Source organism: Corvus hawaiiensis, chromosome 9, assembly GCF_020740725.1.
Source record: "Corvus hawaiiensis isolate bCorHaw1 chromosome 9, bCorHaw1.pri.cur, whole genome shotgun sequence".
NCBI lineage: Eukaryota > Metazoa > Chordata > Aves > Passeriformes > Corvidae > Corvus > Corvus hawaiiensis.
The window spans coordinates 15,974,922-16,002,361 of NC_063221.1; the positions used below are offsets into that span (position 1 = coordinate 15,974,922).

Below are 27,440 nucleotides of genomic sequence, written 5' to 3' on the forward strand. Positions count from 1 at the left end.
CTCCTTACCACCATAGTATGCAATGAGGACAGGTGTGTTGCCAGCAACTACCTTTGGAGACTCCAGCTCTCTGCTGCAAATTGTGATGCAGCTGAGAATCCCACAAATTATGCAGTGGCTGCTCCTCCTCACCACCTCAAGAATTTCCTGTTCTTCCCTTTGATTACCTTAGGCCACAGAACAGCTAAACTGTTAGTGAGAGCTATGCGGTCACCTCTTTATGTTTATTATTTTCTGGTTTTATCTTCCAAGCCTGTTCTTATTATTTTGGTTTTGGTTTTATAAATTTTCACTGAACCATTTTAAAGTGTTAAATAATTACTGGGAAAAGATTTGAAATAAATTTTCCCAAGTGGTTGATAAATTAATTTTGATATAGTGAGGTTTATGAAGACACAAACTGAGTTCAAATTCACTCGGAACAAAGAAAAGCCTAGGTAGAGCATACAGCCTTTGTTTTGAATGCAATTCAAGTTAAGGGAAATAAGTTCTAGCTTTTGGCGCATAGACTACTATATAAAATCTCTTTTCACTTTCAAATTGTGTGAATTATTGCAACACTGGTGTCTTAGCCTATGTTTTTATACAAGCTTTGGTTTCACTCTACTCGTGCAGAAGATCTAAAAGCATTTGTGTTTTCTGTTTTGAACACTTGCAGCTTCCTTCACTGGACCCCTGGATAAGAGCCTATGCTGCTCCTCAGCCCACTCCAGGCACTGTCTGTTCTGCAGTGAAAATCTAGACAAGTCCAGATGTTTGTCAGTACTTTACCACAGATTTCCCTGAAAAGCTGTCTGAGTTCTTCTGCAGCTGAAATAAATATCTTGAAAATAATTCCTCCTGATAAAGAAACAGCAAATAATCCTCCAGATCCTGCAAAGAGACAGTTCCACGGGAGGGGTTTGTTATGCAGACACTGCCACTTTCACAGGAAATAAACTGAATTCCTGAATTCAGTTAACACCATGTGGGATAAATATATCCCCAAAAAATTAATGCAACATGAGCCAACAGTCTGATTTTATTTCTCTTCTGGCATGAAAATCAGAGAGTTTTCTGCCTTATTTTGCTTTCTGATATGAAATTCTACATAGTTTAGTTTTCTGAAACAAAATGGAAAATGAACACCTACAAACATCAAGAAGAGTAAAGCCACAAAATAATGTTATTAATTTAAGCACTGTTATGTTGTGAGTTAAAAATATATTTTCATGTAGATCCCATTGAGCTGTGATAGTTCAAGTTTTAAAGGAAGCAGAGCATGATTCATCATAGGGAAAGGTTAAGTAAAGGAGTCTTTAAGATTAAATAATAAGTTACCAGTATGATCCCTTTGATGTGGACTAATTTTTGGTTATTGGCTTGCAAGAAGTGATCGAGAAAATAAGATCAAACAAGATAGCGTGTTGGAATTTTATGAAGCAAAGGAATTCAATAAGTATCTTTCCAGTCCATCAGGGGTTAAATACTTCTACTCTCTGATAATATTTTGCCAGTTCTGAAGGGCAGAGGCTAAATATACAAACATAAATCTATAATTTTACAGACAACTAATGCTAGAGTTTAGAGCATTCACAATCTTTGTCTTACAATGCTTGTTAAATAGGACTTAAATGGAGGAACATAAAGAACTTAAGTTTTTATGAATTTTTGTCTTGTATACGGATTGATTAGAATACATTTTGTAGTAATGACAGAGACTAAGAAAGAAGGCATTTTTGTATTGAGATAGCCAAAACATGTTAACTTAAGCCAGCAGGTAAATCACATGTCAGAATTCAGCAGGGACACAATATGACCAGTAAGATAAATCAACTACTTGTCTGGTGTTACATAGGAATAAATGTCGTAATACCTAAGAGTCATTAAAATTTAAATGTATGCTTTGAATTTTCCCAGTGCTTCACTTGACAAAGTGCTTTTCGTCTGAAGTCCACAGCCAATGTGTTTTTCTTACAGATCAGTCATCCTTTGGCTCCCTAGTGTTCACTCAGGCACTTCCTAGGCTGAAGAAGGGAGGAGAGAGTCAACTTTTAATAGTTTCGTCATAAGCTTTTAAAGCTGAAAATAGCTGTTTCAGTTGAACCTACTTTCCTTTTCTGCTTTCAACCACTGATGTTTGCTTTAATGTATCCCTCTTACTAGTTTATTCCCATGCAATTTTTCTCTTTGTACTTATTTGTAGTGCTTGACCTTGGATAAATTTGAAGGTTATCTTAATGAAACTCAACTGACTCATCAAGCCCTTTATCTGCTGGAGGAAAACAAATTCTGGGCTGCTGTGGTTTTTCCAGACCTAGAACCTACAACCAGAAATCTCCCACCACATGTGACATACAAGATCCGAATGGACATAGATGCAGTGGAGAAAACAAACAAAATCCAAGACAGGTACTTACCTGATAGTTCCTTCTCAGTTCTTGCCTGCCATAACATGAATATGAGAGACATAAGGGTGTTAGAACCTGCATTGGTTACATGCATGAAATCCAACTGTATTTGTTAATAGTTACTCTGCAGTGCAGCACAGAATCCATCTCCAGTTACCAGGTACTAACATGAATGGTATCACTCTTGTGACAAGCCAAGCAGTGGGTAGGTGCAGGAATACATGGCAAAGGGATGACTCTGCTCAGAATCTGTTCAGTAACCTGCTTAAATTTTTAGTTGGCTCCAACATTGGGAAAGACAGGCAAGGAAGTCCTACGTGGATTGTGACTCAGCTGTCTTCCACCTGGACACCAGAACTTCTGTGCTTTTCCTCCTCAAGTCCCCACCAAACAGACTCACTTAAAGGGATATAATTTCTCAGGATATAATGATATCTGCAGAATATAATGATATCTGGTAGTTGCAATCCAGTTTGTTTCAGTTTAATCTCCAAGGATACCATATTCCAAATGCAGTTATTTCTATTCTAGAACAGTTACTCTGCTACATGACTAATTTATGTACACTTTTGACCAAAATTGCTATTGCAAGTCAGTGCAGAGAAAATGAAAGGAAAAAAAGAGCCTTCTACTTTCTTAAGCAATATGGTCTGATAGATCAAAGTCTAGAAAAGGCAACTCCAGGCAGTGCCCTTACCATTTCAGTTGCTAAGATTATTTAATTTATTCATTAATTTCTTTATTTATTTTCCACACAACCCTTCCCTAAACTCACTGTTTACCCAAATGATTTCCATGTGAATTTTCTTTTGAGGTACTGGGATCCTGGTCCAAGAGCTGATCCTGTGGATGATTTACGTTATATCTGGGGAGGCTTTGCGTATCTCCAAGACATGATTGAGCGTGGGATTATAAAGACCCAGACCAGCACTGAAGTGCCAGTGGGAATTTATCTCCAGCAAATGCCATATCCATGTTTTGTGGATGATGTGTGAGTAAAAGCAGTTTGTCTTAATTCTGTTGAATACTTAGATTGCTGGATGGTTTAAGATTCTCAAGCACCAGAATTAACCCTAAGTTGTGAATGTACTAAGGTATAAATGCAAGAATAATAACTGAGACATAAGTGAATAAATTTGGTTTTTTCCTTATCCTGTCATGACCCAGACTCCACAAACCACCTTTGCCAAGATTCTACCCCTAATCTCAGATCTGGCCTTCGTTGCATCCAATGTCCAGACCTAAAATGAACACGAAACAGTAGCCCCTTAAAAGCAGCCATTTTCTTCCAATTTTGCATATTGCACAAAATTCAAAAAACAGTCTAGTACTTTTTGGCCTTACTTTTCCAGGCAATAATAATAACCTAACCTAAACCTTCACACTGATTACAGCCAAGAATCTCTTGTCAACAGGGCATCCCAGACATAATGTTTTGACCCCTAACAGTGTCAGCTCTAGAACTAACCCTGTGGTTACACAGGACCCAGCAAGACTATGATCTTTTAAAAATTTTTTATGTAACTAAAACTAAGCCTTATGCTATAGCGTATGACCAGTGTCTGGAGCAAAACTGAACACAAGCACTGCCCTGTGTTATAACACACACTGTCTCCTTCAGTTAACTGCCAAACCCATTTAAGTGCAGCAAGTTTCTTTTCCCTAATGACACCTCTAAAACCCAGCCTTCTTTATATCCAAGAATCATTTCTTAAAGAAAAACTTAACAGAATGTGCTTGTCCTAATGGAATTGGCACCTCTCTTGATATCTCTGGAAGCCTTGAAGAATCAATCAATCTGGTCTCAATAAGGGTACCATCGAACCCTAACCCTAAACTTAATCATACCTAGTTATACTCATAGCTGTAGATTTTGGTCCTTGAGCATACCTATAGGCCTTGCAGAATCCCAAAGCAACTTAGGCTCTTGAAACTCTTTCATTCCAAAATCTGAACCACATCCTTAAACAGGATTCCATTTTTAACTACGTGTCTAGTATCTACAGTCAAACTGGATACACGGTATTGGTTTCTGTTAACCTCAGCCTTTTTCCTTCCCTTGTGGATGCTGAACTTTTCAAAAATAATGTGGTGTTCTTTAACCTTCTCCCTAATTCCTGTCCATGGCTTTTATGCAGATTGACTAGTTTTTGTCTTAAGTCTCATATGATTCTAGAATAGTGTTCCAGGAGTGTGGCTGCAGTTCACTATTGAGGGCACCAGGAGTTTCTTTCTCTGGTAAAAAGCAGAGTGAAGAAGCTAAAGGATAAAGGGCTGGTTTGTTGTTCTGTAACAAAAAAAAAAAGAGACTCTGCTCCTGGGAGTGGAGATTTCATGGCTACATGGAGGCAGAGGGGCTGTGGAAGCTGTGCCCCCCATTAGCACTGCCTGAACCAGCACATGCTCCAGATTCAATGAAGTTGCGCCTCTTCCCTCTTCACAGTGTGCCTGCTCTAATGCTGCAGTCTGTGATACACCAACTGTCCTGGTATACTTTCAACTCAAAAAAAAAAGGCATTAGAGAAATCTTTTCATAGTTCTGTCAGTGTGCTCTGTGCAGGCAAATGCTACTACTTCTGATAAAAGCAGATTGCAGACACGTAGATTGACCTGTCATTCCCATCAGTCATTGTATGTTTGTCTGACAAAACATCACCATGGCAAGCCTCCTGTCTATTTCTTCCCCACTGAGAATACTGCAGAGGCAGAAGCCCCTTCTGTGCAAAAGTTTTCTGAAGCCTGCAGTAGCCACATGCAGTTCAGGGCTGATATCCAGACTGAGTGATGGCTTCTGCAGAGACCCTGCTAAAGTACAGTAAGTGCATCCTCGTGGTAACCTGTAGGCTGTGCTGTGCATGGCCTAGTGCTGGTTGCATGTGTCCACCAACAGGCAGAACTCAGTGTGCCCCAGGCCGTATCACAAAAGCATGGTTTTATTTCCGCAGACCAGATTGCTCTTCAGGAATTTTTTGGGGAAAAGTGAAGATTTCCCCTTTGTTTTGACACTGACGTAGCTATGATAGCATATGGCAAAAATGTAGTCCTATAGGGCTCAGATTTAGGAAGCTGAAGACTTTTTGCTCCTTGTTTTTTGGGAACTATGAGCTTTTAGCCTTTAAATAATCAACACCGGATTCTACAAACCCCATAATACGTAGCAGTGTGAATTAGTAGTGTTAAACAGCTCATGTAAGTGTGAACAAGTACTTGAGCCTGAGTAACAAAACCATCCACATCAATCCTAACTAGGGAGAGGGAGATGTATTCCCTCATCTTCTTCACAAGATAATTCCCCCAGCACAGCAAGGCCATCAATGCCAGGGAGACATTTTTTATGTTAATGTGTTCCCAGACCCAGCAAAATAAAGAGATAAACAGTGCAGCTGACAAACTGTGTCCTGCACAGGACCTTGCTACTTAATAACTACTGTAACTATAGTGTGTGTAATAGAAAACTGCCTCTGGTTCGCCCCCACATTGGGTGCCAAGGACTGTGTTGAGTTGACCTTGACTGGATGCCAAGTGCCCACCAAGCCTCTCTATCACCCTCTTCCTCCGCAAGAAGGGAGAAGAAATTAAGATGGAAAACCACTCATAGGACAAGATAAGGCTCTTTACTAAAGCTAAAACAGAAAATATCCCAAAGATTTTTATTCACTACTTCCCATCCAGCAATGTCCAGCTGTTTCCTTGGAAACAGGGATTCAGCATGCATAGCAGTTGCTTTGGAAGACAAATGCTGTCAATATCAAATACCCCCCACTTTCTCCTCCTTTTTCTTAGATGTTATATCTGAGCAGACATCATACACAATATGGAATATCCCTTTGGTTGGTTTGGGTTAGCTGTACTGGTTGTGTCCCTTCCCAAGACTTTGCCCACCCCCTGCCTAGTGGTGAAGTGGGAATGCTGGAGAGTCAGCTCTGATGCTGTGCCAGCACTGCTCAGCAGTAGGAAAAACACTGGTGTGTTATCAACACCCTTCTAGCTCCCCATGCAAAGCCCAGCACTGTGAGGGCTGCTATGGGGAAAATTATCTCAGCTAGATCCAATACCCTGAGTCATGGTTTGTTTGAATTTCAGCAGCCTTTCTGGCAGCATCTGATGCTTTTAATGGTTAATTTGTTTAATTCTCTTGTCAGCGAATCTTGGGAGCAGAAAGACAGCGACACTCCCAAATTGTTAACATTAACATATGTCTTAAAATATCCTTTGTAGATCATAGTAAAAGCATTACGGTAATTCACTGTGAAGAGAGGTGTATTTTCATGAGGCACCAAATATTTTGTAGCCTTCAATAACCCTTAGAACCTCTTTGTAAAATAGAAATAACGTTTATCTATCTCATGGGAATGCAGAAACCATTACTTTATTAATATTCAGGACGCTTGTGAGGTTTACTAGTGACATGGTATTGATGTTTAGACTGAGAATTTACAGTTCTGTATTTCATTAATGCATTCTTCCCCACTCCTTTTCCTTTTCATTTTGCTTTTCCTCTAATACTTCTCTGTTTTACCTAAATTTAATTTATTCCTTCTTGCTTTGGTAGCTTCATGATCACCTTAAACCGCGCCTTTCCCATCTTCATGGTGCTGGCTTGGATATATTCAGTCTCCATGACTGTGAAGAGTATAGTGCTAGAGAAGGAAATGCGTCTGAAAGAAGCTATGAAGAACAGGGGTATAACCAATGGCATGATTTGGTGCACTTGGTTCCTAGACAGCTTTTTCATGATGGCTCTGAGCACATTCCTCCTCACAGCTCTGATTATGGTAAGGATTGCTGCTCTCAAACTCTCTGTTGTGTTTGCACTGCTGATACCAGTTTGCTGTTGAGAAAGAATAGTAGCCATTGATAGGGAGATGTGAATGGTGGAGGCCTGTTCTGATCACAGCACGTAGCAGGCACATTCTTCAAAGCAGACCTCATAACAAAATCAGCATTTGGCAGAGACAGAACAATAAATTCACTAGTAAAGATTTATTGTGAGGTCCCTCATAGAAAATACAGCAGGCTGGTTACTCTGTGTATTGTGTCTTCTGTAGGCAGATGTAGATCTCCCAATAAATAATAATTGCTGCTTTAAATCAAAGAGGTAATAATTTGAAGAATTTTAATCTTGTAATTCACTATATGCAATTAATTTTTAATATCCAGTACTTGCCTGCTTAGAAGCTGTGATACTATTTCAATGGAAAAAGAGACTGCAAGAACAGAAAAACCTAAAAGAAGAATCCACCTTTTGCTTCAGTGATTCAAAATTCCTGTAATTTTTATAACTTTTCAGGACAGTTTGGATGTTGTCTCTGAGGACCACCTATTGTCTCCCCTACCTGAGAACCAAATTCTATATTGAGAGCTTGCTGCTATATTTTATCATATAAATGTGTAGCATTTTGATAAGGAAGACTGCTCTTGCATCTTTTCTGATGTGGGGGACTGATATTGGTATAAATACATAGCTAGAATTCAAGCTGCTCTGTCTTATCAGCATGTCCTGATGAATTGTTGTAGTTCCTGGTGGTTCCATTGCAGCTTGGGTGGATAGAGAAAGCTTACTTTATTTGCCACACTGGTTTAATTAAAAATCAGGAGGTAATAATATCAGAGAAGAATGTGCTTGTACCTATAAGTCACTTTCTTTCCCAGATTTCACTGTGCCAATGTGAGACACCTACATTATCATGAGACACTGCATCACTGTTGATAAAGAAATCAGTCTCTAAGGCCCAGTGGGATGTTGCAACAATGCTGAGACCTATTTATAGCCTTAAAGACCTATGTGAGCATTATATAAATTGACCTAATAAATAGGTCTCAGCATTGGTTTTAAGGGCTATGTAGATAATTGGCAGCAGTCCCTGCTCTTCTTGAGAGGGAGCATTTAATCCACAAAAGCCCTAATGAAGAAAGGTCGATAAAAGTTCAGCCAGTGGGTGAATTAATACACAAGGATCTCTGAGAAACTGCACTTGGATTCCTCAGCTGTGATACACTTCTGTTTGAATAACATCCAGGTGCAGAAGCTTTGTAATTTTCCTGTGGTTTTATTGTGGTTTTTTTTAAAGATATGTTTTGCAACACTTCCATACATTGTCTTTTCTGCATGTCAAGCCAGTGGATTGAGGGGATGGTGGGAAGAGATAAATGAAAGTTTATGGTAATATTTCAAATAAATGCATGAGTTTCCAAGCAGGCAGATCCTGCTTGGAACCACTTACTTATTAAGACATGGACAGAATGTCTATTTTCAATCAATTATGATTTTTATTCAGTCTGTTGTACTAACCTGAAGTCACAATCCAAGGGCAGGGATAAAGTTAGATGAAGGATTTGTTATTGTAATGACCTCAGTTGTTGAAACTAATACCTGGGAGAGTTAGAAGTCGTATTAGGTAAGAAAGACTGGCTTATTACTCATTACATGTTACACGTCGATAGCAATTCTGACCTTTTATGCTAGCAGAAAGCTGCAAATACTTGTAAATTTTTCTGTTTTCCTTTTGCTTACAGCGTGGACAAGTGCTACATTACAGCAATCCATTTCTCTTCTTTCTATTCCTACTGACATTCACCACAGCCACCATAATGCAGTGTTTCTTGTTCAGCACCTTCTTCTCCAAAGCAAATCTGGCAGCTGCCTGCAGTGGAGTCATCTACTTCACCTTGTACCTGCCCCACATCGTCTGCTTTGCCTGGCAGGACCGTCTGACTGTTAATCTGAAGATCCTAGCAGTAAGTCTTTCACTGGTTCTATGGCATCTCTGCTCAGCTTCTCACAGTGCATATGTGAATCACAAAGTATTGCACACCTCTTCCTCTTGGCTTTTTGGACTCAGAGAGGGAGACCTCTAAATCTCCCATAAATAATTAAGGATTGCAAGTGTGTAAGCCTTTAGCAGGCCTAGTGCAAGAGATCTCTTCATAGCTTTTAAAAAATTCAATAAAATTTATTTTATGTTTTGAATGCCAGGAAATTAGCATACTGTTTAAAATGTTTTGAATACTTCCTTGTAAGTCAAAGCAAATCTAACTTCTTGTATGTTTAATAAATATGAAGGCAGTTCACAAAATGGGGACAGTTAATTTTCACATTTTTTCATGTGCTATAACCTAGTTAACACCCTATATCTAAGGATGAGAAGACCTCAGGTTCGTGTTCCTTCTTTACCTGAAACATAGAGTTAGGAATTAAACCCAAGTGCCAAAGCTCTGAGAATTACCTTCCATCTAATAAGTTGTAGACATTCTCCATGCAGTGCCTCCTTGTTGGTTCTCTTCCATTTTAGGTAAGATGCTTAAAAAGTCTGGGGAGCTGGAAACTTCTTGCTGTTTTTTGAAATGGAACCATGGTCTTACAAAATTTTTTCAGGCTGATTTTATGTTGCCCAGTGAGTCAGGAAGGGGAGCAGGTGTGTGAGTCCAGTCTCCCCATTTTTACCAAGCATTCTAACAACATAGGTAAAGGAACTGTCTTCTCTCCTTGCACTAGGAAATATAAGGAAAAAGGAAGAAAACTAAAACACTTCAAAAGCTATAATTAAGTGTAAATATGGCTATGAATCAGCTTTCTTAACAGAGGTACTCTATAGGTATAATATATACCTTTTTTAGTTCTACCAATTATGCAATAGTGTACAAAACTTCATCCTGTCATTGAGTCAGGAAATGAGTAAGGTTGGCCTCTGACAGATTCTGATTTAGGAAGAAATCTTGAAACTAGCACACAGTTTAAGCATAAAAGCAACTCTCTCTTCATCTTAAAGTGAAGGAGGAGACATCCATGTAAGAAAGGATATTTGCTGGCCAGGAGCCATGAATATTTCTGTCTATTCCTATATTTTTGTCTTATCTTTATTGTTCAGAGGTTAGTTTCTGAACAAGAGCTAATTACAAGAGATAATAAGAGCAGGCTGTGCATTATGTAGAGGGCATGAATTAAAAATTTAAATTTTTAAGGGCAAAGAATGTATTGCTGAAAACCAAAGTTTCTTTATTTAGTGCTCTAAGTGCCATATGATGATACCTCACTGAGACTTGCTGTTGTCCCCTCACTTTCCTAAGGTCTGGTTATTCCTAAACTACATGTCCTGTGAAACAGCACTGTAGCACTTCTTCCTCTGTTTTTGCAGTGCAACATTGAAGAGGATGTTTGGATACTCTACCGGTTAATTAGTTTGTTGTGTGAGAACTGGCTAGCAGACATGACAGGGGAAGTAATTGTGGTTTTCCACATCCTGAGCATCTGGTGTACTTTCTGTCATGTTACTCATAGTTGCCCTGCCTCAAATGCTCACAAAATATTTTGTTTCTCCTAGAAAGTCAAAGGTGTACACTGCAAACTTCTAAATGCACCTACGGTATTTTCTGAGCAGACATTAATGAAGAAAAAAAGCAATCTGTGAAGGTTGCCTAGTAGTTAAAGGAAGTACAGCCAAGGTTGAATTCAGTCTACTATGGCTAAATACTGCTTAGAATTGCAGAGAATTAAGCATTACAGGCCAATATAAAAGTGTAAGAATTTTTCCCATGATATTTGTTAGGCAAATTTTAAAGCTCAGTCCCTAAAAGTCAGAGGTTTTTTTGTTTTGTTGTTGTTTTGGTGGGTTTTTGTTTTCTTATTTGTTTTTGGGTTTGTCCCCCTATCAGGGTTGAATGTCATTTTTCCTTTATTCCAGAGTTTGCTTTCTCAAGTAGCTTTTGGGTTCGGTACGGAATACTTGTCACGCTATGAAGAACAAGGTCTTGGCCTACAGTGGGGTAACATCAGAACCAGTCCCTTGGAAGGAGATGAATATAGTTTTCTCTTTTCCATTAACATGATGCTTTTTGATGCTTTTCTCTATGGAATACTGTCTTGGTATCTCGATAACGTTTTTCCAGGTATGTCAGTTTCTTATTCATATAAACTAGTGGCAGTTGCTGTAAACTGTGTTAGCCTAATCGGTCTCTGCTTATTTCACTGTCAGAAACAGGGTGTTTGATATTATAGACTGTGAATCCTATCCAGTTTAGCACTAGTGGTTTATTAAGGGCTTCCACTTTTCTCTCTTTCTTTTTTCTCTCTCCTGTTTTATTCCTGAAAAGAATGAAAAAGGAAGAAAGAGTAAAAAGGAGGATGCAATTTCAATCCTGTTTTGTAATTTAAATGGAAAATAAATCTACAAAAACATCATCTGTTAAAATCTGATTTCTGTACATACTTTTCTTTTGAGAAGCTTCAACCATTTCTAGTGAGATTTCTTTTAATTTTTAAGAATATAGATTTAACAATTCTAATTCATATATGTACTTTGGCCACATTAGGCAAACTGTTTCTTAAAGGATGGTACTGTTCCCTAAGACACATGCTGTGTCCTAGGCAGTTGTGAAAGTCCCTGCGTAGATTTACTTTTTTTCTAAATGGAAATCATGATTCTAGTGTGAGTTCACAAAAGGATTTTCTTTGTTATCAATTACAAAATTCTGGAACTTTCAGTGTGAAAAAATGGTTTGTCCTACTAGCTTAAATGGTTTATCTTGCTTCATAATGAATATTGTTACAATAGAATAAATGCAAACTCTCATGCTGTACAAGCAAGTGAGCTTCTTTTCATTAATTTATTGTTCCTGCATGTGAACTGTAGTTCCAGAATGTGTTCTTGGCAGATGGCTATTTTTTTTCTTTTTCTTTTTATTTTCTGCAACTCTGTTTAAAGAAGAGTGGACAATGGTCCATTTCCATGAACACAGCAGGAATTTAAAAACAGGAGTTTCTTTATTCATAGATACAAATTTATTTTTTTCTGTCAGCACTTTACACAAAAGTAACACCTTTCAGGGCTTCTAATTAGAAGCTTCACTTCCTCCCAATATTTGCTCTGAATGTCTTGCTGTCTTTCTGCTGCTCTGTTCCTGTAGAATTTCTCATAGTGTTTCTCTGTCACACACATGCAGCCCTGCCAAATCAATGCTGTAGTCTTTGAGGTTACTACAGGAGTTCCCTGGATAATCCTTTGAACTCTGTGGTTCTAGTCCTGCTCAGGTTTGCTCTGAAGCCAACCACCCATTGGCACAATGGCACAATGGGTCCTTTGGCTATTTGAGCATTCTGCTCCGTAACAAATATCACTTGGATTTTGCATTAATCCTGAATAAGAAGCTGTTGTTTTAACCACCAGTTTCAGAGGGGAATAACTCAGACCATAACAAGGCAAACTGTTTGTGAATGCAGACAGAGCATTTCTGTGCATTAATAGGAGTACAAGTGGTTGGCTGAAACACAGGTAGTTTCTGTTTATTCACAAATAAGCAGACACTTTCATAAACAGTGGTTTTCGATTAAGAAAACTGACCATCTTTCAATGAGTATCACAGATTCCCCTTGCTCATTTTGAATGTTCACAAAGATGCCAGTTTTAAACATAGAAGCTCAAATTCCTGCATTCTATAAGTCAACATGATCCAGGAAAGCAGTGTTGACTTCTAGTAACTCTGATGTGACCTGATGAGAACTGGTAATGTTACTGCGCTGTCTCTTATCCAAACTGTAGTAACCTTAACTAAAAAAGCCCATTTTTGCTTAAGAAGAGGATTACTCTGTTGTCACTTTTCCTGAAAGGCTGTGTGTTGAAATAACAGTCAGAGTGTCTTTTCTCATTACCAGTTGTGAATTCTGCTCCAAGGGCATAAGTGTAAATTTAAAAAGCTTTTCAGTCATGTCAACCCTCAAGTGTTAAGTGGGCATCAAAAGAAAGTCCCTGAGTGAGGCTAGGATCCCCTCTTAAACAGTGAGCCACTGCCTGGTTGGTAAGGATTCAGGGAATAGCTTCATTCTGTAACTAAACCACATTCTACTTTAAGAGAAGGTAAGACAAGTCACATCATATTTTCTGAATATTTTACTGCTGTCCAAAAGAAAAAAAAAAACATCTGTAAACAAAATCTGTCTGTCAGGTACTTGGTACATGGTTTGACCTTCTGATACGCAACACTAAGACTGTAAGTGTTTATACTCAGACTTTGCTTAGATGAATTTGTGCCTCCTCCAGCATGGGATTATGAAGTGCACTTTACCTACTTATTTTTGTTTTAGGGGACTATGGGTTACCACAGCCTTGGTATTTCCCTGTGCTAGAATCATATTGGTTTGGCTCTAGAAGCCCAGAAGCTGAGAAAACAGCAACTGCTGATGGTGAGTTCTTTTAAAACTTTGTTTTTTAGAAATAGCTTCACTGGTCTGCTTAAAGGTGACTGTATAACATTTCCATTAGCTGAGCTGCTGCAAATGGTGAGAGACTGCCATACACTGGGAGTCTTGGCAAGTGCCTTTGAACTTGGAGTGGTATGCTCTCATTAGAGTCATTAGAGGTGAGTCACTGTTCCATCGGAGAGCCTTTAAAGCCTGGTTTAACAAACAGCATCAAATCCCCATTCTGTAACCAACACCTTTTGAGACATTCAAGGAGTTCTTATTGCTCAGCAACCCATTCATGAAATGTTAATCTTGCACTGAGGTTCCCTACCTTTCTGAACCTAATTCTTTTCTATCTAGTTTGACACTAATTTAAGTCTGTTTACTTTCAGTTTCTAAGCAAGATCATAATCTATGCCACCCTTGTACCAACTTGAATAAGCTCAGTAAAGAGCCAGCAAGTTGATTAGGAGCTGGAGCATGTAACATATGAGATACAGAGGGAGCTGGGTCTGCTCAGCCTGAAGAGAGACAGCTAAGAAAGAGCTAGACTTCTCAGATGTGTCTAGTGGAAGGATGAGAGGCAGTGGATATAAGTTGGAAAGCAGGAATTCTGATTCAATATAAGGGAAAAAAAATATTTATTATGAAGATGGTTAGAATATTGGTACAGGTTGTTCAGAAAGGTTGTGAAATATCCATCTTTGGAGATAGTTGCCATGATCTGAATTGGCCATATTTTTTGAGGATTGAACTGGAAGTCTTTGGAAGTAATTTCTGATCTAAGTTATCCTATTATTATCTCAAGTAACCTGATTGTGCTGATCGTTATTTCATCCTCTCTTCTACAAACATTGTCTTGGGTTTTATGAAGCAGGGACAGTTGGAAATGTCATCTCTGATTAATTCCTCAGTAGGAGATTGTGATTCTTACCTATTTGAAGAACTTCAGTGGATCAGCTTACTTGAACAACTGTAGAACTTTTCACAACTCCTATCTTTTCTTCAAGGAAAATACTGAGCATTTTCTTTATTTATTGTAACTGGTTAATGTACTGGGAGGAAAACAGGATAAGAAATATCAGATAATGTAAATTCATGCTGGAAAATGAAGCTAATGATGTTGGTACTTTAAAAATTTACTTCTAATGGTGCACTCTTGTATCCCCCCACTTTGCCATTATAGGTGATGCAGTGAACTTGTTTATGTCACTATTTGTGCACCAGGTAATTTTATACAGCTTTGTGGGCTAGAATTTCTTATAGAAGAAAGCTATGGTGAAGTTTCAGAACAAAAATAAGTCCTAAGCCATCTGATAAATTACAGTTGTGCTAGTTTCACTCTAGACTGCCAGCTTCAATTTGTGTTATGTAAAGAGTCTCTTCAGGGGCTTCTACTTTCTTCCTGCTTCAAGCCTGATCCAATGTGACTGTTTTCCTTCATGCTAGCAATGTCTAAGACCAAATTGGAAAGCCAGAAATTCTTGTTTAGAAGCTAATACCAACTCATTTATTCTGGCCTGGTGCTCTTAATCTAAGTAGCAGTTTAGCAATTTGTTTTTCACTTAACTTTTAAATTTTGTTTTAATTCCTCTCACTCCCTGTACATCTGGGAAAAGTTTGTATGGCCTTTCTCTTCACGTGGTAAGAACTTGGTCTAGAGCTGCATGGACAAAATGTAAAATATGTACCTCATATTAGTCAGGATCTTACTCTGAGTCTACAATTTCAAAATTGTCAGTTGTTTTCCTTAAATATCTGATCTTGACACCATGAAGCAGATTTTAAGCTAGATGGTTTTGAATGCTGTATTCCTAACCTGAGTAAAACACTGATGGTTAATGCCCTTGAAAAGCTCAAGGCTTAGGACTATCTCCTTTTCCTCAAAATACCTCTAGAGATAAGAGGATATTAAATTTTTGTTAATTAAATCTTGGTTACTCTTGGTTTATATAGAAAAAAGTCCAGAGTCAGAAGGCTGTGTGGATCAGAAGACCATGGAAAGGGAAAAAAATGAAAGCAGACCAAATAAATCTGAAGAACCTGAAAAAACAGAAGAAAAGAGTGACAGCCAGGGGAAGAAGGATGGTAAAAACAAACAATGTAAACACAAACGAGAAAAAGAATCCGGCGAGCAGGGGAAGCCTAAGACAGATGTCCAGGACAAAGATGAAATTAATAGTAAGGAGAGAGAGCAACCTGAGTACTTCTGAGATACTATACTCATTGTACTTCATGACAAACTAGACATAGGAGTGATTGGAGCCAAGCTACATGAGCCAGTAGGCGCCCAGTAGGTGATAGCATGTAACTGCTAGAGCTAAGCACAAGAGAGACACTGACTCTTATTTACTCCTCTTACATTCATCATCCCTTAGAATATTTTAGCCACTGCACATAAGACAGCTGCCTTCCAGAAGTTCCTTAACTTGTATTTTTATCGTGCAAATGCAGCCTGTTTCTTTGGCAAGTTAGTTTTCATGCTGAGAGAAGCCTCAGAGACGCATACACTGACTTTTTAAAATTAAGCAGAGCCATGACTTCAATTAAAATACTTATGCTGAGAGGAATGTTCTTCCCTCCTAGTCCCAGCCATCCTCCTTTTTTTTTTGTCTATCTTTAGTGTGTTTTGCATCTGTAGGGAAAGGCTGGTTTCAAAGGGATTTATCTGAAGTGCTCTGCGTGTCTGTCTGCAGCCTTTTCTGATGCTGACATTAGCCACCACCTAAGAATTCCTGAATGATCTGCCTTGTTTTCAAGCCCCAAAGTCATCTTTTGTGGTGAGCCAGAGGAGTTTTCTGTATGAGATGCTCAGAGGAATGCATGTGGATTCTGTAGCACAAGTAACTGCTACAGGCAGCTCTGAGCCCATTCTGACTCTCTTGAAAAGCTAGAGATAAAAGTAGGGTCATCAGAGCTCCTCACGTAGGCACTGAAAACATGCATTCAGGGTGAATGGAAACAGGACAGGACTTCAAAAGAAAAAAGACAGGGAGAGGTTAAAGGTTATTTCAGCCAATCTTCTCCTAGTCCTGCCTTATCTTTTTGGTGCTTTGCTCCTTAGTTCCCAGCTTCCAGCTGCTCCGTGGCCAAAAAGGAAGGGCTTTCTGCCTGTCACTGCACACAAAAAGCTTGTCTTCCCTTTCAGCCACCCACACAGGAACTGGGAGGCATGTGGAGAAGCCAAGAGCACACCTAGTACAGTTCAATGACACTGAGGATATAGGATCAAAATGGAGAGATATGAATCACAAAAAAAAGGGAGCTCAACCCTCTACCAGTGTCCTTCAGGTGATGCCAAGCAGATACTGGGGGAGATCATCAGAGAATTTGCCTCAGAACTTGTCAGTGAGTCTTGCAGGCAAATATGGATTAAACTTATGATGCATATAAAACCAAGGAAGGTGCCTCAGTTGCCAGTATATGCACAGCTATCAAGCCAGACTCCATGTGAACTTTTGTGAATGCAGAGATGTTTATATTTGTCCCAGTAAGGTTAATGGAAACCTACAGTCCTTTCATAAAGCAAAAGCTAAGTTATTCATAAACAAAATTTTATTTAAAATAAAGCTACCCGTCCTATAATGATTATTTCAGCTGTTCTATGGTATACACAGCTCTCTCATGTACAGCATATTTGGAACTTTTTCCTGAGTATTGTCGGTGACAATAATGACAGTCACACAGGCCACTGTTGGAGGTGGGGCTGGTTTCGCCCAGACTGCATTGGCTGCTCTCCACACAGGCCTGCTGGGTACTGAGCAATTTAAGTAAACTGCAATTGCAAAATAAGCCTTCCTACAAAGCCTAAAGCATTCTGTGTAAACAAAAGTGGACAGGGTCTTTAGTTTCAGTTTCTCAACTCCCATAATTCACATTGCCCAAGGGCTTAATTTACTTCAAAGGAAGTTTGTTTTGTCTAGAAGTTGGTGCAATAAAACGTTCTGATGGTGCTATTTGCAATAATGCATTTTTAATCCTGAGAGAAGCCATCTCATGTAGTGCTCATGTTACTATCTAAATCTTGACCTGGTCTCAGCAATGGGGTAAATTTCACCTACCAGGATTAAAGGCAAATTTTTTTTGTTGTGTTTTGTTTGTGTTTGGGGGAAGTTTTTTAAGCATCATGGTCAAAGACTGCACAGCTGGGCAGATTAATTGAATGGCAGATTTCAGCCAAGCCAGAAAGGCAACCTGCTGCTTGTTTAATGTAATCTCTCAACCTATCTAAGTATTTCCAGGAAACAATTCCAAATAATCTTCCTGCTACACAGTGAGAACAGAAAGCATGTTCAGCTTCCCCTGATCCAATGAGTTACCTCTCCACAGACCACCACAATTCCGGGTTCTGCTCCTCCTGTCATGGATATGAGGGTGACTCTAATGTCACTGGCATGGGGGTGAATCTAAATATTAAATTGCACTACAATTACAAATCTGGCCTCAGTTTTGTACTGGTGTGACTTGAAGAATCTGGCCCTGGAGCATGATGCTGTATTATAGTGGGTATGTGCTATTCTGCACTTACTGATGTGTTATCATCAGAACTAGGATTAAAACCAGGTGCTTTTATTCTTTTTTCACTCTTGATTTCTTGCCTTTCAAGTAAATACCTTATTTGAGCCCGAGCCAACAGGACTGGTTCCAGGAGTATGCATTCAGAACCTGGTGAAGATTTTTGCAAACAGGCCCAAACCAGCAGTAGACGGGATGAATCTTACTTTTTATGAGGGTCAGATCACAGCCTTCCTTGGTCACAATGGAGCAGGAAAGACAACCACCATGTAAGTCTCTTATTTTAGAAGAAGCAAATCCAGGGTAGTGCTCTATTACTGGAGCAGTCTTCTCTTTTCACTCTTCCCTTGTCTCTCTATCACCCCTGTAGCTGGCTTGACACACAACATTAGGCTTTTTCCAGACAGGGAAATGCTGCCCCCAGGCATAAAGAAGATATCCTGGATTAGCTAAAGCCCTGGGAGGGAGGTAATGCATGACAGAAACAAGTGAAAGTCTAGAGAGAAGGAAGCAATACTCTCCCTCAGAATTCACTTCCCATGGCCAAACTACCATAGGTGAAGAAAGATAAGGATTTTCTGGCTGAAAGGGCTGAAAATTTGCAAGCCACTACATTCCACTTGTTCTTGGTTTCTCTAACTGGCTCTAGGTCAGCCACATCTTTTGGTCTGTGTGCAAAGGAGTATAAAATACAGGCCCTCTTTAAATCAAATGGTTACACGCATGCAAGATCCATGTCCAGATTAAAATGTTCCTCTAGTCCTAGAAACTTAGCATCCCAGGAAGCTGGACTTTTACCATATTTAATTTTCTGTATACAGAACCTTATTTGGCAAAATAGGATTAAATGGTGAACTAAACCTTTTATAAATCTGTGACAAGTTCATCAAATGTTGAAAGAACTGAATGTGTTTCATTATGACTTTTCCCAGCAGAATACTTTAGGATTTTTCAATTAAAACACCTTTATTTCAAAGGCACTTTAAATTGCCTTTTAATTTTTTTTTAATTGTTTCACAATGAATATGTTCAACCCAAAATAAAAGCGTCTTAATCTGCTGAAATATTTTGTAAATTTGAAGGGGTTTATTCTTATGATAAAACCAAAAATTTTTACTGCTTTGAACTTTTTAAAATTGAAAAATACACTAATCACCCAAACCTAGTAACAGACGCCACCCATTTACAACATAACATTTGGTCTCCTAGTTTACAGAAAATAAAGGTGTAGGGTGTGAGTCAGCATGGCCAGAGACCTCAAACCATTATTCTTACCTTCATCCTACTGAGCTTCATTTTAGACCCATTTATATGTCGGGGTGATATAACATGCTGAACTAAAACAGTTTCTTAATGGAAGCCAGAACCATATAGACAGTTGTATCAAAAATTATGTCAGCAGATCCATGAGATTCTCTGTAGCAGATCAAGAGTGCTTACATGCATGCTTTTCACTGGAGTTGTTTCATCAAGGCCTATAGTAAGAAGTCATCATGCTCCATCTAGTGGAATCATGCAATGTAGCTTCCTTATTTAGCACAGAGAGATAGGAGAGGGGGAATTTCCTCATTTTATTTTCCCAGGTCAATACTGACAGGCCTCTTCCCACCCACATCTGGAACTGTGCTGGTTGGCGGCCTGGATATCCAGACTCACATGGACTCCATTCGGCACAGATTAGGGATGTGCCCTCAGCACAACATCTTGTTCAATCAGTAAGTATCGCTCCATACTGGCTTTAAGAAGCATCCCAGTCTGTATGCATGAGAATCTCCAAAGCCTGTGTTGTTTCTCTCACTGTGCTGGCAGTAGATGTATTTCAGAGGAATACATCACATCCTGCAGTAGAAATCTCCTGTATCATTTCGCTGGGAGCAAAGTTTCTTAGGAAAATGACAGTGCTCCTGGTGTTACTTGTTGTAGTGTGGGTTAGCAGGAGTTAGCCTGGAGGTTCATGCACTACAATTTAGGACTCCTAAAGCCAAAAAATCCAAATTGACAGTGCAGTAGAAGGACTTTTTATGCCCATTTCTCACTACCACCCAACCACTTACTGCCTTCTCTGGTGATTTCCAGCTTCACTTCCATTAGTTTGTGTTCATCTCAACAGCAGACTCTCTTCCATTTTATTCCCATAAATGGATGGTTTGATGCCTGCTATACCTGTTCCTTTAGTAGCAGGTTCTGCTTTGAAAAGGCAAAGAAAGAAACTATGACCTCCAAGTGAAGTGTGTTGATCCCAAAGAAGATTTTTTAGGGTAATGCAACCTCTCTTCCTTTAGCAAGATAAATCTAGAGTGAATTTATTGCTGCTTGGGGAAAAAACCAGCTTATTCATTTAACCTCCCTTCTTGCCTTTCTGTCTGATTTCACAGCCTTACTGTAGCAGAGCACGTCTTGTTTTATTCTCAACTGAAAGGAAGATCCAGGGATGAAGCTGAGCAAGAGCTGGAAACAATGCTGGAAGACATGGGCCTCACCCATAAAAGGAATGAAGAAGCTCAGAATTTGTCAGGTACCCACAGGAATTTTCTAAGATGTTTTTCCTGCAGCCTTTTCTTTGTCATTCATAGAATCATGGAATGGTTTGGGTTGGCAGGGATGTTAAAGATTATCTAGTTCCAACCCCCTGTCATGGCCAGGACCACCTTCCACTAGACAAGATTGCTCACAGCCCCATCCTACCCAGCCTTTGGGCAATTATTGTTCGAGTTACATATTTGAGGCCATATTCTAACACACCAATGTACACTGTAGGGGGGCTTTATTTTCAAGGAGTAAATGGGACTGTACAAGTAGTAAAGCTGGCATAACCTGTCCCTAAAGCTGCTATGTCTTATAAATATACAGCAAATGCAAATATACTTAAAGCTATTAGTTTTAAATAAATAAATATATATATAATTGGTTAATATAAGAAACAAAATACAATCTTCTATTATTTCAAGGCAAATGAAATACTATGCTATTATGCTGCCCAAGTGTATGGATCAGTGCTCCATAATACTGTATTATTTGGTAGGAGTAGTTTCTTCCATTCTGAAGATACAAATGCACACAGTGTATTTGAACAACTCTCAGATTCCAAAGATGATTTGTATAAACAGCCAGCTGTTCCTATACTACTTTGTCCTGATTGCAACTATAAAAGTTGGTTAATTTCACCAAAGAACATGAAAACCTCATATCTTCCTACTTTTGCTTCTGCCAAGAATCAGAAAATGCAACGTGTAGATGGAAAATATATATTAAAGAAAAAAAAGTTTGGACAACATGTTTTGAACTTCAGAAGAAAAATTACTATTAATTTATCTTTGCAGATATGTGTCTGAGGATGGGTTTCATTTTGTTTGTATCAGTTTGTCCCCACACCAAAAAGCAATGTTAATTACATCCCTGCCACTTATATAACTCATCTTATACTCCTGTATGTGTTTGTCCTCTGGTAGGTGGAATGCAAAGGAAACTGTCTGTTGCCATTGCTTTTGTGGGTGAAGCAAAAGTGGTAGTCCTGGATGAGCCCACTTCTGGAGTTGATCCATATTCCAGGAGATCTATCTGGGATCTTCTGCTGAAATATCGCCCAGGTAAGACATTTGAGAGTAGAAACTGTTTGATTTTTTTGGTAGGATATTTTAAACTTGTCGTAGATGCAATATGTGCCTGCTGTGTAAACTGTCATGAGTAGTGGGATACGAACACAAGCAAACAAGATTCTTTGAACAGATACCTATGGTTGTGGCAAACCTGGGACCTGGCTTTGGTGCAGAGAAATAATTGCCAAAAAGCAAAGCATAGTTTTGAGTTCCAGAGAGAGTCCATGCCTTGAACATTCCTCCTTGTTCCTTCTAGGCAGAACAATTATCCTATCAACCCATCACATGGATGAGGCAGACATCCTTGGAGACAGGGTAGCCATCATATCCCAAGGGAAACTCTTCTGCTCAGGCTCTCCTGTATTCCTAAAGAACTCTTTCGGCTCTGGCTTTTATCTCACCCTTGTTCGCAAAGTGAGAACCACAAAAATGGGAAAGGCTACTGTAAGTATGTATCTCCCTCCCTGCACATATAATCCAAATAATGCTTGCACTGCACCAAGGTAAAAAGCAATTAAGTGCTGCTTGAGACTGTGTACAAAACTGCAGTTAGTCTTATGATGATATAATTATGAATATCATATTAGCATGGTTTGGGTTGGAAGGGACCTTAAAGATGATCTAGTTCAAACTCTCATGCTGTGGGCAGGGACACTTGCCACTAGACCAGGTTGCTCAAACCCCATCCAGCCTGGCCTTGAACACTTCCAGGGATGGGGCATCCACAGTGTCTCTGGGTGACCTATTCCAGTGCCTCACCACCCTCACAGTACAGAATATCTTCCTAATATCTAATCTAAATCTACCCCTTTTCAGTTTAAAGCCATTCCCCCCTGTCCTGTCACTACATGCTTGTAGCTCATTTGTAGCCATCTCTGGGTGCTGGGGGGGGTCTCTAAAGTCTCCCTGGAGCCTTCCCTTCTCCAGGCTGAACAACTCCAACTCTCAAGCCGCCTTTGTCCTTATACAGGTCTTTCTGATTCTTGCTTTTGCAGTACACTGATTTTAAACATTAGGTAGTCTGGTAAGTAGCTGAGACACCAGAAAAGTCTACATCTATCCGTACCTAAACCAGCCTCTCACAGCTTGAAAAGTAGGGTTCTGGATTCTTTATGTTGAAAGTAGTGCTTCCAGTCCTAGTAGCAACACAGTCTGTACACTCATGGCCCCTGCTGATTGCATTTTCCCAGGTATTTTGTATGCAGTTTAGAACTTATTTGTGCAGATGGATTTATGTTTTCTGCATTGCTTAATCCAGTCTTCAGATGATTTTCAGTATATGTTCAAGATGCTCTGGATATGACATATTTTTCACGGACTCAAGCTGTTCAAAGATTGACGACCCTTACATCCTGTTTTGAGTGTATCTGAAGCACTTTCATCTTTCTATCTCTTGCTCATCCATGCTAGTCATTTTGTAGCTGTGGATCTCAGTGCTCCTGCTCCTGCTCCAGCTGTGTGCACAGGGGTGAAGAAGGCATTCCAGAGCTGGAACTGGATGGTAAGAAGCAGGATGGTTCAGCATTCCAGCACATAGCTATGTCTCCTCTTACGCTGCAATCTTGTCTTGCAGATCAATGCTGCTGAGGTCCACTTCTTTGGTCCTTGTGTCTAACATTTGTATTGTACTATAACATGACTTTAATAAGGGTTCTTTGTGGTTTTGCTTACCATTGACTGCTTTTTGTGTATGTGGTCTCAGGTACAAATGATGAACTAGAAGTTTGTGTGCTTTACAAGTTTAGTAAAGAGTTTCGTGTAATTTGTTAATGAAAACTGAAGCATATCTAGAGGAAGGAAATAGAAAAAAAAGTAATTTTGGCTTGTCTGCATGAGAGAAGAATTTAAGTAGATATCCCTGAAGATTTTGTTGTGCTTTATTAACAAACCTGAAATAGTTTCCTGCTACATAAATACAAAGCATAATTAGCAACACCGCCCAGCCCAGGGCAGAATTAACTGAGATATCTGAGAGTTACGTAATAGACCAGTACCCTTTTAGTGCAAACAACAGGTTTTGAAATCATGCTTAATATGGTTAAATATTCATTCTATGAACACTGTTTTGACTTTTCACAGGAGATCTAAATGAGCTAGCCGAAGTAATCCACCATCATATCCCAGAAGCAAAATTAATTGAAAGCATTGGTCAGGAACTCATTTATCTTTTGCCCAATAAAAACTTTAAACAACGATCTTATGCCAGTCTCTTCAGAGAACTGGAGGAAACATTGGATGACCTGGGACTCAGCAGTTTTGGAGTTTCAGACACACCACTTGAAGAGGTAACAGACAGATTGAAATACCTGCTGACCTTACCATAAGCACCCAAAATGTTCCTGTTCTTAAATATGTAATTCTTAATATGTCCTTCAAAATCTAGTCCCATAAGCTGTGGCACACTCCGAAAATCTTTGAGAAGGGCCTAGAGAGAGGATCCAAGCCTTACTTCATTGTAGCCTTGAGGAGCCTTACCCATAGTCTGAAATGTGTCCCTTTTATTTGTATCTTTGTTCATTCATTTATTTTCTGAGGTATTTCATAAGAGACCTCTGATTGTTTAATAAGATGAAGTACTGAAAAGGTATCCAAATTTTTTTCTTTTATATTGAAGGATGATGTATGGTGTTCTAAAGGTCAGGTTATTGTAACTATTCTTTTCCTAACCAGAAGACGTATTTCTCTATGGCAGGTTTTCCTAAAGGTCACAGCAGAAGCTGACCCTGAAATGCAAAAAACAGGTATAGATCCACAAATCTGTATTTGATTAATTGTTCTTGGGACTTATTTTTATTCTGAACACTCTGTAAAGAGGAGCTTCAGAACTTTCAGTCTTTTATGTGTTCTTGACAAAATAAATTTGGTCAGCAAATATCTGTTTTTAGGGCCTGACATGATATCTGAAAAAAAAGATTAAGTCAGCAGAAAGACTTGTATTTAGATTGGATGAGGTTCTTAACTAAGCAAATAAAAGTGGAGTGTCAAGCACCCAGATGTCAATGGCTTTAGTAGTTGTATAAAAATTACTTTGCTGACTATTAGTCCATAAACTGCATAGATTATTAAATTGTTCATCCTGCTGAGTAAGAGGAGTGTTTAACTATATGATGTCACTAAATACAACCACAGTGCAACAGTTGTAATTAAAACAATCTGAAGATATGATATATACAGTTGGTAAAATCTGGACCTCGTTAAAATATCTGTGCTACTTCATGCATGGAAGATAAAATGTCTTCTCTGATGCCTCTCATCTTAACCTAGGAGATACTCAAGAAAATGGTTCTGCTCTTGGCAAAACTCCTACTGAGAACAAACCAGCTGAACAAACCACACTGAAAGCTAATGACACTTCTCGAATGGCAGTAGGCGGAACAGGAGATCAAAATGAAGGCAAAGGGTCCCGACAGTATAAAGGCTTTCAGCTTGTACATCAGCAGATCAAAGCACTGCTCATCAAACGCTTCCACCACGCCTCCCGCAGCCACAAGGACTTCCTAGCACAGGTATTGACTGACTTGTGCTGTGCTTGAGTCTTCCCCACAACCCTCTCAATACGGTCTTTCCAGCAATGATGGCTCTATGGAAAGCAGTAGAGGTGCTGCAAATGGGTAACAGTGCAATTATGATTCCAACTCTTCTGTCTCTTCTTTTATTTCTTTCTGCCTGGAGTCTATCAATTGCACCAAGTTCATGATTCTATCACTACTAGCCCAGTGTTTTATTTTTAACATAATACAGTTGTATGACAACCAGAATTTTAAGCAAAAGTGCTGGAAATTAAATTGTTGATGTTCAGGAGTTAAACCAGATTGGATCTATGTGATCTTGCTGTCCTTCCTTTGTTTACATATATTATGGGGTATGTATAGTGGCACTCTACAACACCTATATAATAACCTACTCTGACGTTTTCATGTTCCCTGCAGGTCGTTCTCCCTGCTAGTTTTGTGTTGCTGTCTCTAGTACTTACAGTCATTATTCCTCCATTTGGAGAATATCCCGCCTTAACATTACACCCTTGGATCTATGGACAACAGTTTACTTTCTTCAGGTAAGAGGAATTACCTGAAGTACATCTGTTGTACACACACCTTTTTCTCCCTACAGTTTAGTTAGCGTCATGGGGCCCCGTCTCACTGCTCTTTTCTCACTCTGTGTGATGTAAGAAAATATTCACTTTACTGGAATCAGCAGACTTCAAATAGCTTGAAATTGGTGCACATGGAGAATACAGCTGCTAGTAGATCTAACAAATAGTCTTTCAAATGTCTTTCTAACTTTGGTATTTTCCTCTTCCTACCTGAATTCAGGACCTCAACACTTATAAAGTTATATATCCTGTTTAACAGGAGATCCAGGCCTCAGCTTATGAAAATGCAGAGTATGTTTTTCATCTTCCGATTACTGACTGTGACAGTGCTGAGAGAATAGCAATGAGGATTCAAGGCTTTTTTGGAGAATGTTGCTATTGGACTTTGTCAGAAGTCAGCTTTAGTATTAGGAGAAAAGAAAAAGAACCATAGCCTGTCAACCATCTCAGAACATTCTGGGTTTTTACATAAATAAAATAATTGAATTATCAGCGTTTGGAGGGGGGCAGTTGGTACTGCCATATGGCTGTCCTTCTCTAGTTGCTATGTGTATTACAGTACAATAGTTTGAAAAAATATTTTATAGAGAAAGTCCTATCTTATTCCCTTAGCAATGAACGTCCTGGCAATGAGCAGATGGTCTCCCTTACTCATGCTTTCTTGAATAAACCAGGATTTGGAATTCGCTGCATGAAGAATCAGCCTCTTTTGTAAGTTGCTAGCTAATTTCTGTTGAATGAGATCCTAGCAGGGTAATTCTAGTGGAACTCGAGTAGTGAAACAAGAATGAATTGGCTTGATTCTTCACAAGAGCCAATGCTTCAGGTGTGTTGTTTGCTATATCTAATATTGGGTCAAAAATAACAAAAACAGCAAGATAACACTGCCACTGGATTAAGAATGATTCACAGTGCCCAATGTGACTGACTGGAAACCAGTAGCTTGGTGTTGAGAGTTACGCAACCTTGAAATTTATGTCAGTAGGTCAGTGACCTCAGGCCCAAATCTTCTCAGCTTCCCTGGCACTTTCCATGACTGAGACCCTTCAGGCTCCTCCTGTTCCCGTTGGTGTGTTTGGAAGCAATAACTTCAGCAATCGCTCAGATTGTGAAGTAGCAATAGGACAATGTCTATTATTAGAAATTATTCTCATTCTGAAGTGAGGGCAACATTAATAGAGCTGCAACTTTTGTTGTCCTACCTGCTTACTCTGCCTGTGAGTCCTGCTCTGGAGCCATTTGTCACTGGCTTGCTATGCTTTGACATTTGTTCCCTTTCTCCTGGCTCTTTCCCAGCCATGATATCCAGCAATTTGAACCTTCTGGTTGTTCTCTCTTCTCCTGTTCCTCTCCTCTACCTGGTATGGCAGAAACAAAGAGGAAACTTTAAAAAAAGAAAAGACACTGCATGAGAAAGAAAAATGATAGTTTCTTCACTGTAGATTTCATGAGTACTAATGGATCAAACACAGTCCCCTTTTTCCTTCAGTGTCCTATCTGCAAGCTGAAGACAGTAAGCTTGGCAGAGATGTGGGGGGAGACTGTATTTATTCATGTGTACCAAGTACTCTTAAATGTTGTTCTTATTCAAAACTCACAGGATGAGGGCTGAGGGGGGAATATCTACTTAGAGCATTGTGATTTTGTGGATTTGTGAGTTCTCATGGACC

The 27,440-nt window shown here is 39.2% G+C and overlaps 1 protein-coding gene across 7 annotated transcripts in view; it reads left to right on the plus strand.

The window, feature by feature from the left end:
• The window catches only part of ABCA4 (ATP binding cassette subfamily A member 4), a 77,905-nt gene that overhangs the window by 29,652 nt on the left and 20,813 nt on the right, over positions 1 to 27,440 (plus strand). For 5 of the 7 annotated variants that reach the window (XM_048312508.1, XM_048312510.1, XM_048312509.1 and 2 more), the window contains 18 exons: positions 2,186 to 2,391; positions 3,205 to 3,381; positions 6,943 to 7,165; positions 8,907 to 9,128; positions 11,072 to 11,276; positions 13,468 to 13,566; positions 15,523 to 15,747; positions 18,173 to 18,350; positions 19,665 to 19,796; positions 20,457 to 20,596; positions 21,531 to 21,668; positions 21,934 to 22,121; positions 23,088 to 23,178; positions 23,757 to 23,962; positions 24,370 to 24,418; positions 24,942 to 25,183; positions 25,607 to 25,731; positions 26,383 to 26,481. In XM_048312508.1, the coding sequence (XP_048168465.1) occupies positions 2,186 to 2,391; positions 3,205 to 3,381; positions 6,943 to 7,165; positions 8,907 to 9,128; positions 11,072 to 11,276; positions 13,468 to 13,566; positions 15,523 to 15,747; positions 18,173 to 18,350; positions 19,665 to 19,796; positions 20,457 to 20,596; positions 21,531 to 21,668; positions 21,934 to 22,121; positions 23,088 to 23,178; positions 23,757 to 23,962; positions 24,370 to 24,418; positions 24,942 to 25,183; positions 25,607 to 25,731; positions 26,383 to 26,481 (2,945 nt within the window). The remainder of the gene's footprint in view (positions 1 to 2,185; positions 2,392 to 3,204; positions 3,382 to 6,942; positions 7,166 to 8,906; positions 9,129 to 11,071; positions 11,277 to 13,467; positions 13,567 to 15,522; positions 15,748 to 18,172; positions 18,351 to 19,664; positions 19,797 to 20,456; positions 20,597 to 21,530; positions 21,669 to 21,933; positions 22,122 to 23,087; positions 23,179 to 23,756; positions 23,963 to 24,369; positions 24,419 to 24,941; positions 25,184 to 25,606; positions 25,732 to 26,382; positions 26,482 to 27,440) is intronic. The other 2 variants (XM_048312512.1, XM_048312513.1) reach the window with 2 other exon arrangements.